Below are 16,450 nucleotides of genomic sequence, written 5' to 3' on the forward strand. Positions count from 1 at the left end.
TGTCACATGACTCTGTGCGTCAAAAGTCTAACCCTTTGCTGACAGTGCAGAGTGTCCTGAGCTGAGATCAGTTGGTTTAAATGAAATTAAATTATGCGTTGCTTATAGCAAAGCCAAAATACAATGTCCACGCATGTGGACACGGGGTCAAACAAGGGTAAAATTAGACCTTTCGAAATTTTATAGTTACTAAGATCTAGTTACTGGTGACAACTAGTCTTGGGCTCCCCTATTTTAAATTAATGGTACCTTCTCCCCTATCTCTGTTTGGTCACCACCAGGAAGCATTTCCAGGTCAGGGGTGAGGGCACAGGCCTCCAGCACACAGCGGTACTTATGCTCCACGTAGGGTTTGCCAAAAAGGATGTTATCTCTTAAAGTGGCATTCTGGATCCAAGCTTGCTGTGGTACATAAGCCACAGAGCCCTAAAGCAAGAGAGAAACAATGTGCTATGAGTGTACTCTTGATGAATCATTAAAAATAAACAAAAGTCATCTGGGTGATGCTACACACCCGTATGGAGATCTGCCCCTCAAGCTTCTCCATTTCTCCAAGCAGTGCTGACACAAGAGAGGTCTTCCCACAGCCCACATGACCCACCACTGCCAGCAAAGTTCCCTGGGGCACCATCACATTAATGCTGCCAACAGATGCCAAGTTATTATCACTGCATAATCTCTGTCCATAATTTACAGTATTTATTGACAGCTGATCAATAGTAGTCCTGAGGAGTAACTAAATAAAAGTAGTAATGCACAGTGGTGTAATTTTATTTGTTTATTTATTTTGCTAAACTTTTAAACAGAAATAATTAGTAATAGTAGAATAGCTCAGCTGTTTAACAGTAACAAGTTACTTTTTCCAACGAGTAGTGGTGTAGCATGACAAACTGCAACATTGCCATTTTTACGTCATCTTGTTTGCATACGCAGATTTAAATCTGAATCAACCGAAGTAAAAATTAAACACACTGTCCTATAATGTCCCCTCCTTCCTATGAAGCATTGGGAAGTCTAATTCATTTTTATTCCATTCAATTTTATTTGTATAGCACATTTTCATTCTTAGCAATAGCAATGGCAATAGTAATAACAATAGCTATAATAAATCAGTTTGTTCGTTCGATCGACAATTCATGTAGATGAACTGGTTCTGATTCATCGATTAATTCGATTCCACAGAAATCCCTGCACAACATGTCACATCTTCTTTTTTATGGCTGAATATTTAGGTAGATGTTGCTGTTCATCACTCTGTTTTCACTATATATTTAAAAAAGTATCGCCCCCATAAATAGCTTCAATGTGGTTACAGTAGCTACTTTTTGTAAGTAACTTGTAGGGTAGTAAACCAATTTTTTAAAAGCTTGACCATAGTTTAACTTTAAATTATGACTATCTTGTAGCTTGACAAACTACAGTTTCAAAAGTAGCTTCCCCAGCACTGATCAAGAGAACATTTTTGTTATAAGGGCATCTATGTTTGTGATATTTTCTTTATTTAATACACATGACAGTGTTGTGTGAATGTTCTTACTTCTCAAGAGTGGCTTGGTCTTGCTTGGCCCATGCGAATTTCCCATTCACTACTGTCACCGCATATTCTGAAGAGAGAGAAACAATGAGTCAGTTAAAGCAGGAGTAAAGTCATGACTCATTGTGAAACAAAAGAAACTTGCAGACAGCAGTCGCTGCAAACAGATGCACAATGATTCAGCACAAAAATCACTCCTACAAGAACAGGAAGTTAAACCAGTCAGGCAGCTTGCTTTAGCATGTTAGTGTAGAAAGATGAATGAGCCCTCTGTCAAACCTGAAGCATTGTTTCTTCTGTCGACACTCTCTGGATCCAGTTCATCGTGACCCAGGAAATCCTGGATGCGCTTCACAGACACGCTGGTCTGTGCATTGAGCAGATGAATGATTAGGGAAAAAACAATGCAACATTAAGTGGGAGGACACGTAACACATTGTATTCTAGGAAATTAATGTGGTAAATATTACATAATCATTTAAACCTAACCTGTATGAATCCCCCACATAGACAAACTTTCTCAAAGTATATTGTTTCTTAATATTAGAGACGAATGATGATCTTGCATTTGAACAAAAGGTTTTGTGTAAGAAGCATTTTCTTGAGCTCTGAAGGTGTTTTTAAAGATTACCAGTTTAAGTGGCATAACCCAGATTAAATGCTCATAACTCGATAAAAAAAGTGTGGGGGTTGCGGTCAAGTGTTTGGTATCATTGTAAAGAAAACTTTTAAAAAAATGTAATGATATAGATTATGATCAATTCTGAGACTCTCAGCCTAAGAAACTGCTGAAACATCACAGAAAAACTTGAGCCAAAAAAAGTACTTTTTTTCTTATTTCCTGATTTGACATTATATATCTGGGAGTAAATAAGGTAGCTCCGAAAAACTGCTTTTTGTTTTAGTTGAATTTTGAGTTTATACGAAAAAGCAATCAAAAGTTATAGCATTACAAATATAATTTATCCTAGTGTCCAAAAGCCTCTCCAAACAAATAAAACATAACAATTGTACATGAGTACAGGGCTATCAAAGGGTTAAATAAATAAATGTGAAGCTCAAATGTTTGTTAAATCACAAGAATTATTCATTCAAAGTGTTATTATTTTATGTGTAAAATTGTCTAAATCATAATTTTTTAGGTGGGATTACTGTTCTGGGTTGTGCAAGATACTGAATTGCATTTCTATTACAGTCATTCAATTGTACTGAGGGGCGTAGTATGAGCCAGAGACTAAAAACAGATGAATGGACAAGATTTGAAGCAACAGTGCCTAATATACACTTAATCCTTTCACGCCAACAGGTGTCAGTACATTGTTCAAGAACACTTGGATGAATAAGAGCCAGCGAGCTGAAAATATAATATAATAATCCTCTCAGCAGTCCGAACTGTCTTTTGTAGTCTTCTGATGTCTGATTTCGTAGCTGAACCAAACCAGACAGTTATTGAAGTGCAGAGGACAGACTCAATGACTGCTGAGTAGAACTGTATCAGCAGAGCCTATGGCAGGTTGAATTTCCTCAGCTGGCGAAGGAAGTACAACCTCTGCTGGGCCTTTTTCACAGTGGAGTCAATGTGGGTCTCCCACTTCAGGTCCTGTGAGATGGTAGTGCCCAGGAACCTGAATGACTCCACTGCTGCCACAGTGCTGTTTAGAATGGTGAGGGGGGACAGTGTTGGGGTGTTTCTCCTAAAGTCCACAATGATCTCCACCGTTTTGAGCGTGTTCAGCTCAAGGTAGTTTTGACTGCACCAGACAGACAGCTGTTAAACCTCCCTTCTGTATGCAGACTCGTCGTCATCTCGGATGAGGCCGATGACAGTGGTGTCATCTGCAAACTTCAGGAGCTTGACAGAGGGGTCCTTGGTGATGCTGTCATTGGTGTAGAGGGAGAAGAGTAGTGGGGAGAGCACACATCCCTGGGGGGCACCAGTACTGATTGTACAGGTGCTGGAAGTGAGTTTCCCCTGTCTCACAAGCTGCTGCCTGTCCGTCAGAAAGCTGGTAATCCACTGACAGATAGACAAGGGAACAGAGAGTTGGTGTAATTTATTCTGGAGTATAGCTGGGATGATGGTGTTGAAAGCCGAACTGAAGTCCACAAAAAGGATCCTTGCATATGTCCCTGGTCTGTTCAGGTGTTGCAGGATATGATGCAATCCCATGTTGACTGCATCATCCACAGACCTGTTCGCTCAATAAGCAAATCGAAGGGGATCTAGAAAGGGTCCAGTGATGTTCTTCAGGTGGGCCAACACCAGTCTCTGACGTCAGGGCGACAGGTCTGTAGTCATTAAGTCCTGTGATTTATGGTTTCTTTGGGATGGGGATGATAGTGGAACATTTGAAGCAGCATGGGACTTCACACTCCTCCAGTGATCTACTGAAGATCTGTGTGAAGATGGGGGCCAGCTGGTTAGCACAGGATCTAAGACATGCAGGTGAAACGCCATCTGAGCCCTGTGCTTTCCTTATCCTTTGTTGTCGAAAGACGCGGCTCACATCATCTTCACAGATCTTAAGTGCAGGTTGAGTAGCAGTGGGGGGGGGGGGGTTGCAGAAGGTGTTGGTGTTTGTGTGAAGTGAAGGTCAGAGTGGGTGTGGGGTGTGAGATTGGGCCTTTCAAATCTACAGTAGAACACATTCAGGTCATCAGCCAGTTGTTAGTCCACCACAGGGTTGGGGGCAGGAGTCCTGTAATTCGTAAGTTGTTTCATGCCACTCCACACTGATGCAGTCATTAGCTGAAAACTTTTCAGCTTCTCAGAATGTCTTCTTTTAGCCACTCTGATTCCCTTATTCAGTGTGTTCCTGGCCTGATTGTACAAGACTTTATCCCCAACTCTGTAAGCATCCTCTTTGGCCTGACGAAGCTGCCTGTGTTCCGCTGTAAACCATGGTTTGTCGTTGTTAAATGTTAAATAAGTCCTAGTAGGAATGCACATATCCTCACAGAAACTGATATATGATGTAACGGTATCTGTGAACTCGTCCAGATTGGTGTCTGCAGCCTCAAAAACACTCCAATCAGTGCAGTCAAAGCAGGCTTGTAGTTCCTGCTCTGCTTCGTTGGTCCATCTCTTTGCAGTCCTAAAAACAGGTTTAGCAGATTTTAATTTCTGCCTGTAGGTTGGAAGAAGATGAACCAGACAGTGATCCCAAAGAGAGTCCCAAAGCTGTTCTAGGGACAGAGCGATATGCATCCTTTATTGTTGTGTAGCAACGATCCAGTATGTTCCTGTCTCTGGTGGGGCATGTAATGTGCTGTTTGTATTTGGGCAGTTCACGTGTGAGGTTTGCTTTGTTAAAATCCCCAAGAATAATAATAACTGAGTCCAGGTATTGTTGTTCTGTGTCTGTGATTTGATCAGCCAGCTGTTGCAGCGCTGTGTTCAAACACGCGTTTGGCGCAATATACACACTCACCAGAATAAACGAGGAAAACTCCCACGGCGAGTAGAAAGGCTTACAGTTAATAAAGAACACTTCCAAATTAGGACAGCACATCCTCTTTAACATTGTTACATCTGTACACCAACTTTCATTGATGTAAAAGCATGTTCCACCGCCTCTTGTTTTCCCATTAACTCCGCTCGGAAGCCTGGCAGATGTAACGCGCTGTCTGTAATGGCTTCACTCAGCCAGGTTTCTGTGAAGCACAAGGCAGCAGAGTTTGAAAAGTCCTTGTTTGTGCGGGTGAGGAGATGTAGTTCATCAGTTTTGTTAGGGAGAGAGCGGAGATTTGCTAGATGATTGCTCAGCAGTGTTGTTCGAAAGCCGCACCGACGGAGCCTGACCAGCGCGCCTGCTCGTCTCCCTCGCCTGCGTTTCCTAGCGCGTTTAAACAACACAGCCGCGCCTCCGACTAGAATGTCAAACAAAACGTCCGAATACTCAAAATCCGGGAAAATATTGACTGGTGTATGCTGTCGAATGTTCAGCAGTTCGTCTCTGGTAAAACTGACTGAAAAAAGATTACTAAACACAGGACAAACAAACAAAAATAACAAAACAATAGAAGCACTTCACACCAAGGCGGCCATCCGTGGTGCCATCATGATGTTATATGGAATATTCTTTTTGAGTTACTCAGAATGTTAATAAAGAAAAAGAGGACACGAATGCTCACTTGTACAATGCTGCTTATGACTTGTGGGAGCATATTCAGGGGGAATCTTAAGATGTTGAACAAAGACAAAGACACGAAGGCCTTCTCTGCATCCAAGATGTTCTCTTTATCCACATTCACATATACAGCAAACGTTGTCATGGCTACCTGCAGACACATCAAAGAGAAAGAACCCTTAAGAATCCTTTTTCCGTGTAATACAAAAGAAGAATTTTGAAAAATCTGACACAATTATTTTCCATTCAACAACAACGTCTGTAAAGTTGCAAAAAGTACCATAAAAGTAGGTAATCCATATGGCTTGTGTGCTACATTCAAAGTCTTCTGAAGCCAAACGACAGTTTTGTGTGAAAATCTTCCCCTCCGCCAAAGCTCTTAAATCAAATATGGCCACTATGGTGCAGGTTGGACATCAGTGGCATCAAACGTCATTGGTTGTCTTGTCTTGTCATTAATGTAAATGTAAGATCCCATGCAACACATCTTACGGCACCATATTTGATTGGAGAGCTTCAGTGAATAACGACTAAAATTTTGGTTTCTAAAAATATCTATCGAATGGCTTCAGAAGACAAGGAATATAGTATTTTATATTTTTTACATTTTTGGAGCTAGACAGACGTGGTTAATATACTACTGTCGTTGTATGAAAAAGCCGCAAAATGTTTTTTTTTTGGTGTGTGTGTGTGTGTGTGTGTGTGTGTGTGTGTGTGTCTGTGTGTTTAAGGAAAAAACAAAAACAAGATACAAGCTTGGAGCAACATGATGGTGAGTAAATATTTTTGAGTGAACTATTCATTTAATAAAAACTAACATAACTCCCACTTAAAAACAAGAAGTCTTTCGGCGAAAACAGTTTTAACTTCCTGTTACTCATCTGTCGGATATACGTGACTAATTCATTTTAAAACATGAGCTGCCAACATGAGGCCAATTAGATAAGGATCTACCACAACATTTGGCATATCAAAGATAACCATTTAGCATTTTATTCAAACACATAAACTCACACAGTAAGAGATAAGAGAATGGAAAGATGCATTACCAGGAATGGAGCACTGGTCCAGGCCATGGTGGAGAGCGCGCTGAGGTAAGCAGTCTTGCGCAGCACGTTGAGTTCTTTCTGGCGGATCTGAAGGATCTTCTCTTTGAAAGAGATCTCCCAGGCATAGAGCTTCAACACTTTTATGCCATTGAGAATCTCATTCATCAGCTTGATACGGTCATCTTTATGTTTCATTTGCTCCTCCTGTGCAGAGTACAGACAGATTATGACATCAGATGATGACCTTTAGTGAATGTCAAGTCCAAAACCTGCAAAATGTTGCCTTTGCAGGCAGTATATGGAGGTTTGAGGGCATCAAGGTGGCTCTGTATCCAATGTTTACATCACATCCTGTCTACTTTTCTTCCAATAAACAAGCATTGTCGTCATTAGTTATATTCCTGGATATCTCTAAAGCTTACTTGAATTTGTGCTAGAACATTAGACATGATGTTATTGTGCCTGGGAAGCCAGCCTTAATCCAGGAAGAACCTACGCCTGTTGAGCTGCATGTTAAGTCATTGACTGGCTAGGCAGCAAGGCCTTTGGTTTCGGACACAGCCCATGTCTATTTTTTCTACCACTGCTACTTGATGGTCCACATAACTGCTAAACAGAGTTTGGGTAGTTTAGCATTGCTCACAATTTATATGAATTTTATATTCTTCTTTATTCTTTAGGCAAATTAAGCAGAAAATTGTGGTTTGCTAGAAGCTACACAAAAATATGCTAGACTGTTTAGTTCCTTAAACTGCTTCTGAAACAGAGTTGTGAAAACCACAGACCAGAAGGAAATATTGAGAAGATTGACAGCATAACACATCTGTGTGTTGGCCTAAGAGACAGACACAGGTGAAAATATGCGTAAGAGAGGAGAGTTGACCTGGTAAGTTCTGGTCTTCATGGCAATAAAAGCATTGAATGGAATCAGCAGAACCATCACAGCTACACCAGCCAGCACTGATGGACCCAGATTCTGAAGACAAGAGATAAAACAAGCAACAGAATAAGAAACAAGCTTTCACAGCTACTTGTCTCTTAAACAGATATAGCTGCGACACGGGCTGAATATTAAAATTCTCAATTTTGATTTCAGAACGTCAGAATTTTGATGTTTCCTGCTCTCTTGGCGACCAATAGTACAAAACAGATATTGTAGTTGGCACAAACTATGTTTATCCTTGCCTCATTTAATGTAATATTGGTTTGTTTTTTATCTTGCGTAGTTTGTTCATGGATTTTTGATGAAGAGGGCATGTCACACAATCTGTCCTTGTTGGCATTTGCCTGATTTGGCTAGCTTCCACCAAGTGAGTGAGGAATTTGAGTTTGATTGGACGCAAATCCTTTGTCAACAATAAAAGATATGGAAAGTATTTTCTCCTAACTATGCACAATTGCATGAGTAGTTCCATTCAGCCTTGTTTTTCCCATTTTTGTTTCGTGATCCACCAGTTGAGAACCACTGCTTTAAAAGAAAGTGATTGTGAAAATTATGAGTGAATGAATATCTTTACAACAAAAATATATTTTGTCAAATATATGACAGTTTACCTGCCAGAGGAAGAAGAGAGCTAGAATGATCTGTAGTGGAGCAGACCACAGCATGTTCAGGAAGGTGGTGAGATCCATAAAGCACTGAGCATCCACAGACATCAGATTGACCACTTCTCCCACCGTAGAGGAGCGTTTGGCCTCATTTGTGATCACTAGTGACTGCAGACATTGATTAAAAGCATCAAGCATGTTGTTTTCCATGATCCAACATAGTATTCAGCATACGATTTAGCATTTTATATAGCAATGCAAATCCCCACATGCCCCTTTATAAGTTACAGTAAATAAACTGTAAAAAATAAAACAATTGCAGTATTACTGCATTTCTGCCACTTGCACCAATTAAAACTGTGCTACCATGTTTTGCTGGACATGTAACGTTTTTTTTTTCAAGTACCACACACTGTAATACTAATAGTTATCTCATATAAACTATCATTATTATAATGTGAGTCAACTATTATTATTATAAAAAAATAATAATAGTTGACTCAACTTAAGCTTAATTTTTTACTATTCTTACTAGTTTAAGTTACCGTTACTCTCTAAACCCTAACGTTTTCATTAATAAAAACATTTAAGTGGTACTAATTAGACAGTACTTGAAATGTCACATTTTGGAATCATAACTCAAATACTGTATATTCATTCTTTAAAATTTGCTTCGAGTACTACTAACTCAAAATTATCAAGTACAAAATTGCAGTTGTGTACCAACAAGCACTTGCGCTTTAATAAATTATGTACTGTATGTTTGGTCAAAACAAGGGAACTAAAAAAATAAGAAGTGTTATTTAAAAATGTATATAGTTTGAATTCTTATGACTATTGTTGTTGTTTTGTTGTGACTGGCTGATAGTTGTGATTTGTGTGAAGTCACCATGTGATTAGTGTTACCTCTGGTGAACTTGGAGCCTGTTAAATTTAAGTAATTTGTCTTTACTCAACTGTACTTTTAAAAAAATGCAGATTTACATGGACTAAAAAGCATTGAGGAGAATCCAATCTGTCATATGGCTAACCGAGATTCCAGTAATTTCCCTTATACTGTAACTAGTTAAATTTACATTCAAAAGTTTAGTTCAGTTTACCTGAGCCAAATAAGTACAGTATATTTACTTAGAAAAAGCATGCAAACTGATTGCCATAAAAAGTAAACTCAACGAATTAGATTTTACAGTGTGGAAAGCCCATCTAAAGACCATGTTACACAAGTCTAGTGATCATTCAGGATGGTACATAATGTATCAAAATTCCATGGTAGTACCATCATGGTACAATACCGTGGTTCCACCATTTTTGTACCGGTCATATGGAGTTAAATAGGGTGACAACTCATTTGATATTGATATATTATAATGTTTGGTAACAATTTACATTTAGGTTCCATTTGTTAACATTAGTTAATGTATTAGGTATCATGAACTATCATTTTTTTTTTTACAGTATTTATTCATCTTTGTTAATGTTGGTTAATAAATTGTTCATTGTTAATTCATAGTTAGTTCACTAATGCTAGCATATTCAACTTTTTTTAATTTTTTTATATTACTATATGATGAAATTAACATTAACTAAGAATAATAAACACTGTAAAAGTATTGTTCATTGTTAGTTAATGTTAACTAATGTTGTTAACTAATGTAAACAAATTGAACCTTATTGTAAAGTGCTTCCCAATGTTTTTTTGCAATGTAATATCCTGTGACACAACAGATTGAATTGTGTGCATATACTTAAATGAGTATACACCAATGAGTGAACACTGAAGCAGAATTCAAGTATTGCACAGTTCTGGGTAAAAGTGCACGGCGTGTGTGAACAGGCCGACACACCTACAGTACCACACCTAAAACAACACAAATCTCTACTACCTTTACCTTTCTGAATTCATTTAGAATAAAGGCCACACGGCACCCGATGGCTGAAGTTATTTATTAAATCAATGGCCACCTGTACCTGTGACTCATGCAGTTTAACTTCTATAAAACAAAAAGTCATGCTGACGACTGTTAATAGCTATAGCTCATGGGTTCATGTGGCTGTTTTCTTACCTTAGACTATATAGTCATTAAAAGAGACAAACACAGAATGAGCATCTTTTTAAGCATTGTAGGTCCAAAATAGGGCCTGAAACTTTTATTATTATTTTTTTATTCTCTTTCAACAAATGGTCAGTGAAATGATGTCAAATGTAATTAATAATTAAATATTTGTATTTACTACAATTAATTATGAAATAATCAATTCAACAGATTATGTCAGAACTATGGCGTTATCTGTATTTAATTGTTGGATACAGTCGAGAGGGTCAAGACCTCTGAAGTGGGCAGGCCAAAATTAATAATTTATAGAGGGGTATATTTAATGTGTTTAAAACTAGCTACTCCCCTTTTATGTTTATCTAACAAATCTTATATGTAGTTCTTACATCAAAAATGTTTATTTTTACCTCTAATAGTTTAATAAAAAGTAATGGGATACTAAAGTGTACCATATTCATGAAAAGTGGCACACTGCAAAAAAAAACAAAAAAACATTATAGTTCAGTATTTTTGTCTTGTTTTCTATCAAACATATCTAAACATTCATAAAATAATACATTTGAGCACAATTGTGTAAGATAAAAAGATAACCATGAATTACCAGTAAGTTTGTTTTTCTTATCCCATTGGCAAATAGATTTAAGCATAAACCTCACCTCTTCAAGTTCTTTTTGTTAGATTTCTCTGAAAACAAGACTTAATATATTGTCATTTTGCTTCTCAAGTAAACGTATCTTACTTTTTACTTTATTTTTACTTTAAAAACAAAAACTGCTTCCAAGAACCATCTTTGCAGTGTATTTAATTTGAAGTAGTACTGCCTTAATATATTATTGAGGAATATTTTTTCCTTCTTACAACATTCAGCAAAAGGTTTAATGTTTATATTGTAAACGTAACTCTTGTTTCTTACAGCCACAACAATATAGCCATAACAGTAATAACAAAATCAAGTGTAAGGTAACGTGATGTATGCTCAAGTATCAGTATTTAGCTTCTCTTTTTTTTTATGTTGAAATAACCAGCATAGCTGATCACCAGCATATATAGTATTTTGGTATCACTTTATATTAGGTTTATTTAACTACTATGTACTTAAGCATTTGATGCAATGTACTTATTATGTACATATGTGTTGTTGCATTGTACATACATTTAAACCTGCATTTAATACATCTGTAGTTACACTGTTAACCTTAACCCTAAACCTAACCCAACCCCAACCCAGACCCTTACCCTAACCTAACCTAACCTAACCTAACCCCTAACCCTAATCTAAACCCTAACTGGTCTCACTTTATATGAGGTGTCTTTAACTACTATGCACTAACATTAAAATACATACAACACAATGAACTTATTGCATAACTACATGTTGTACTGTAAAATTATTACAAGATTCACATTTGCTGCTACTGAGGTTGAGGTGCGGGTAGGTATAACACCTACCCGCGGGTAGATATTTTCCACCAATGTAAAAGATGTTTCAGGAGGCACGAGTCACGGCAGATGTTCCCTTTAACTGACAGTTTGATTTTAATTGTGCACATCACTTTATTTAGCAAGGGTCAGATTATTTTTTAACTAGCTTAAAAAGAAAAACTTTTGGTCAACCAGTTCACCAAAAAGACTATGCTGATATGAACTAGATGAATTTGCTTTTCCTCAAGCAAGATCACCACTAACCAGCATAAACCAGCCAGGAAACTGGTCAAGTCCACAGGTCTTCTCAACAATGTATAGAGTTTATTACGTCTATTTGAGTATGTACCTTCCTGTAGATGGCCCCTACAATTCCAGTGCGCAGTCTCATGCCTGTGACAAAGCAGTACTGAAAGTGCTGATGCAAAATGAGGGTCTGCAGGAGGGAACTGCCAAACATCAGGAAGGCCAGTGCGTAACCCCACCACGATGGAACGTCCGGCTGTTTGGTGAAGCCAATCAACATCCTGCAAAAGAGATTTCAATTTTTTGACAGAACTGTTACGTGCATTTTGATGATACTCTATTAGTGCATTCAAAATATTGTTTTTTAATGCAATGTGGTTTATATTTACATGTAGCATCTTTATAAGACATTCAAAATGCATCTACATTTGAAATGGTGACAAAGCACTACCGAGCAACATATTTGCATAAATCAATTTGCCTTGTAAAACTTGGGTAAGGATAAATGGAGTCCGAAGGGTGACTATAGCAAAACTCATGCAAACGATTTAGCAGCTTTCTATGGAAAACATAATTCTACATAATTCCGATAATGGAATGAGAGGACATTTTCCTCCAACATCCAGTTATGTTTGCTCTGCCTGCTATAATTGAACAAAATAAACCCATGTGGGTAATAAAAACAAGTAAATTATCAGAACAGGATGAACAACACTAATATTAGAAGCTACTGTGCCTTTCATTATCAGACTGTGTCCACTCTGAGCTACATATAGCACACAATTACATCTGTTGTCTTAACACAATCCATAATGAATTACAATATCAAGCCTTTCCAAAGGACATTTCAGTTGGTTACATACTGAAGATATTAACATTTTTTAAATGTAATGACACCAGCCTATTAACAGTACTGTAGTCTTTAATAGTCATTAATAGTCATGCATTTAATAGTCAAGAGTCATTCACATTAATCAAAGAACAATACTGAAAAGAAAAAGAGAAAATCATTCGCTGCTCTATATTTTATTTTGTTCTTTATATTTACCTGAATAATTACTTGAAAATGTTTAATGAATTGAGAAATGTTTGAAGGCAACAAGCCATTGTTTTCGCTAAATTTGTTAACATTTAATTAATATTTAACTTTAATAATTCAGTAAATGCTACATTCTACCAAAAAAAAGTCAGCTCAACGTAGCCCTCATACTGTTATAAATCCCTGAACCAGTAGATAAGAGTAATTAAATGTCACCCGTTATTTCCTGGCTGCTTTCCTGGCAATTACGACACATTGCCATTCCACATACATTATTGCAAACTTCCCTATCATAAAATTATAACTGAGCTATAATGTTCCTCCCTGTCAGTGAGTAATAAAGCTTTAGGCCTCACCTAAGCAGCTGAGGATTAACAAAGGTAATGAGATCCTGCAGCAGTTTGAAAGCGGAGCCGATGAGGAAGTAGGGTCCAAAGGCTCTAAGCAGGGCCCACAGAAAGGAGGGCTTCTGGGACTCTTTTCGTTTGGACAGGAGAACTTCCACCTCCTCAGGACTGCCGCCCACATGGTTGGTCTCAGCACCTGCGCCTGCTTTTGTATACGTAGCCTGCACCTTCATGCTCTGTTCGCTGTACAGAGATAAATTCAGGAAGAAATTATGGTCACATTTTATATTAGGTCTTTAACTAGTATTTGCTAACATTAAAATACATACAATACAATGTACTTATTGTGTAACTACATGTTGTTCTACAAAATTCTCAAAAGATTCACATTTGATGCTACTGAAGTTGAGATACAGACAGGTTTAGGGTTAGGGGTTAGGGTAGGGTTAGGTTTAGGGTTCGGGGTAAGGTTAACAGTATAACTACAGATATTTTTAAATGCAGGTACTTAAAATGTAAGTACAAATCAACAACACGTATGTACATAATAATTACATTGTAACAAATGCTTAAGTACATAGTAGTTAAAGACACCTGATATAAAGTGGGTCCGAAATAATTATATTCTGAGGTTACAAATGACATTTCCCTGTTGGAAATAACAGCTTAAACCTGGTGGTTAGCTGAAAAACACGAGTGCCACTGTGTCAAAGAACTAGCCAAACAACTAACTCGGCTGAGAAAGGTTTCACAAAGAGTTCATTTTTCACCTGTGCATCTTGTGGCAACACTTGCAGTGTTGGATAACCTTAAAAATGAATGTGATAAAGATCAAAGTGAGTGAGATATGAAGGGAGAGCATGTTCTTCAGTGCTTTTACTTTCTTGATGCTCAGCACTCTACCTCATTGAGAATTCAAGAGCAGAATAAGTGGTGAAATTTGGCTAAATCGAGACTTGACTTAAAACCCTTCCACTTTTTGAATGACCAGAGACTGCATATTACTTGAAACTCTATCTCTTTTTTAAACCTTACCCAAACTGATATTTTGAAAAAAGAAAGAAAAAAGAAAAATAAACAAAGTTACCTACATTAAAATCATTTTAGTCAAAAATACCCTCAAGAGCAACCCGACATATTCCAATGGTACCGCTTTTTCAAATCATTTGTTATTTGCTATTATTGCTGTAACCTTTCCTACATTAACTGGCATTAAAATGTGTGTGTTAAATATGGCAACATTACCTACAACTGTATCAAATACAATTCATAAATAGCTTTATGACTATTGGTTAACATTAATTTCCCCACCCATGCAGTCTAGATGCCATCAGTCAAAAAGGAAAGTTGTTTCAAAGGCGTTGTTTTAAGTTATTACATTTGGTCCAGCTAAAGTCCAGTTCAATAAATCCAGAAACATGTATTAAAAGGTAAATATGAGTAAAATTGGATTTCATGTTAACTGTAACAATTACCTCAGCAAAAAAAACAACAAAAAAAACATTTTTATTGTAAATGTAAATGAAACAAAGGCCTGGTTTACTCACATGCAGGGCCTGGAGCTTGAGAACTTGAGAACTAATATGAGAACTTAATATGCAGCATATACTGTACATTAATATGCAGTTTGTATTAGCGCATACCTCTGTGCTTTGGATTTTTCCACATCCCATTCATTGAGCAGACTGGGGACCACCATCTCTGAACTGTCATGCTTGTTAAGGGACCACAGGTCTTTATTCTCTAGTGGGGATTTGTAGCCTTTGATAGCCAAGCTGTAGAACACAAACAAAATATCTGTCTCAGATATTAGCAACGATATTAATGAGGCATCTTATAGTCCAGTGCTTTACAAAAATGGAGATGTTAGTCAGAATGACAGCCTCAGTCACCATTCACTTTCATTGCAGCTTTGTTCCATACAATGAAAGTGAGTGGTGACTGAGGCTGTCATTCTGCCTAACATCTCCTTTTGTGTTCCATGCCTCCTTCTGTGATCTACAGAAGAAAGAAAGTCACATGAGTTGGGAACAACATGAGCATGAGTAAATAATAACAGAATTTCCATTATTGGGAATACTATTCCTTTAAATGTCTTGTTTAGGTGTCGAATGGACAATTTAAAATCCCCAAATTTAACGTGCTATTTTTTTTTTTGATATTTTCTAACTGAAGAAAAACATTGTTTTTGACTGCCCAAAAGCAATATAAAGCATCCAGTAGAGTTGTGGTACTCGAGTTCGGACTCAGACTCGAGTCCAAGTCACGAGTCCAATTTTAATGGACTTGGACTAGTCACGGACTCGGATACATTTTTACTCGGACTTGACTCGGACTCGAGCCTTTGGGACTCCATGGCATTTGATTTGTGATGCAATGAACAAAATAAATAAATAAAAATAACGAAACAGAAATAAATGGACACTGTCTGCAAGCTGTTGTAGCACCCCCTGATGACGTAGACGTAGCCAGAGTTTGTTTCACCGTGTTGAGCAAACACACCTGCAGAGCGGCACTCTCAGTCAACCAATACACTTGAATGTAACTACGACTGCTGTATAACATCGATTACCGAGGTGGCTGGCACCATGAACACATAAAGACGGGTATGTAGCCAATGTACTAGAAACTACAAGGCAGTTTCGCACGGCACGGGACTTGACAACTGGTAAAATCGCACGCGCCGTTTGTGCAGCCAGGACGGTGCTCGCATCGCAGTTTCGTTGTGGTTAAGAACTTCATTAAGTCAAGTTACCCAAATCATGTCTCTCACAGTTTACTAAAAACTTCATATCAAAATAAAAATTCAAAAGAATATTATTAATATTGGGCTATTAAGTCTTTTTAGGCATAACGTCTCCACACATGTAGTCTCTTGTGGTCCACAGAGTGTTGTCAACTTAAACTGGTCCTTGATGAATTAACTGCGTAACTTGTTAAATACTCGGGGAGAAAAATGGTTATTGCTAAAGCAGACAGCAACTCTAAACAGATAAACAGCACCTATTTATTGTTTTTCTATTTTAAAAGCATTGACGAGCTGCTTAAAATAAGTTATTTGACAGTTTTTTCCACAATAAA

The 16,450-nt window shown here is 37.6% G+C and overlaps 1 protein-coding gene across 1 annotated transcript in view; it reads right to left on the bottom strand.

Moving 5' to 3' along the window:
- The window catches only part of LOC127423159 (ATP-binding cassette sub-family C member 3-like), a 79,218-nt gene that overhangs the window by 23,988 nt on the left and 38,780 nt on the right, over positions 1-16,450 (bottom strand). Inside the window, exons 7-17 of the mRNA XM_051667274.1 lie at positions 15,013-15,144; positions 13,379-13,612; positions 12,087-12,264; positions 8,268-8,429; positions 7,597-7,689; positions 6,714-6,917; positions 5,669-5,815; positions 1,814-1,901; positions 1,538-1,604; positions 515-641; positions 250-426 (exon numbers count right to left, since the gene is read on the bottom strand). Of these exons, the coding sequence (XP_051523234.1) occupies positions 250-426; positions 515-641; positions 1,538-1,604; positions 1,814-1,901; positions 5,669-5,815; positions 6,714-6,917; positions 7,597-7,689; positions 8,268-8,429; positions 12,087-12,264; positions 13,379-13,612; positions 15,013-15,144 (1,609 nt within the window). The remainder of the gene's footprint in view (positions 1-249; positions 427-514; positions 642-1,537; positions 1,605-1,813; positions 1,902-5,668; positions 5,816-6,713; positions 6,918-7,596; positions 7,690-8,267; positions 8,430-12,086; positions 12,265-13,378; positions 13,613-15,012; positions 15,145-16,450) is intronic.

Source organism: Myxocyprinus asiaticus, chromosome 32, assembly GCF_019703515.2.
Source record: "Myxocyprinus asiaticus isolate MX2 ecotype Aquarium Trade chromosome 32, UBuf_Myxa_2, whole genome shotgun sequence".
Taxonomy (NCBI): Eukaryota; Metazoa; Chordata; class Actinopteri; order Cypriniformes; family Catostomidae; genus Myxocyprinus; species Myxocyprinus asiaticus.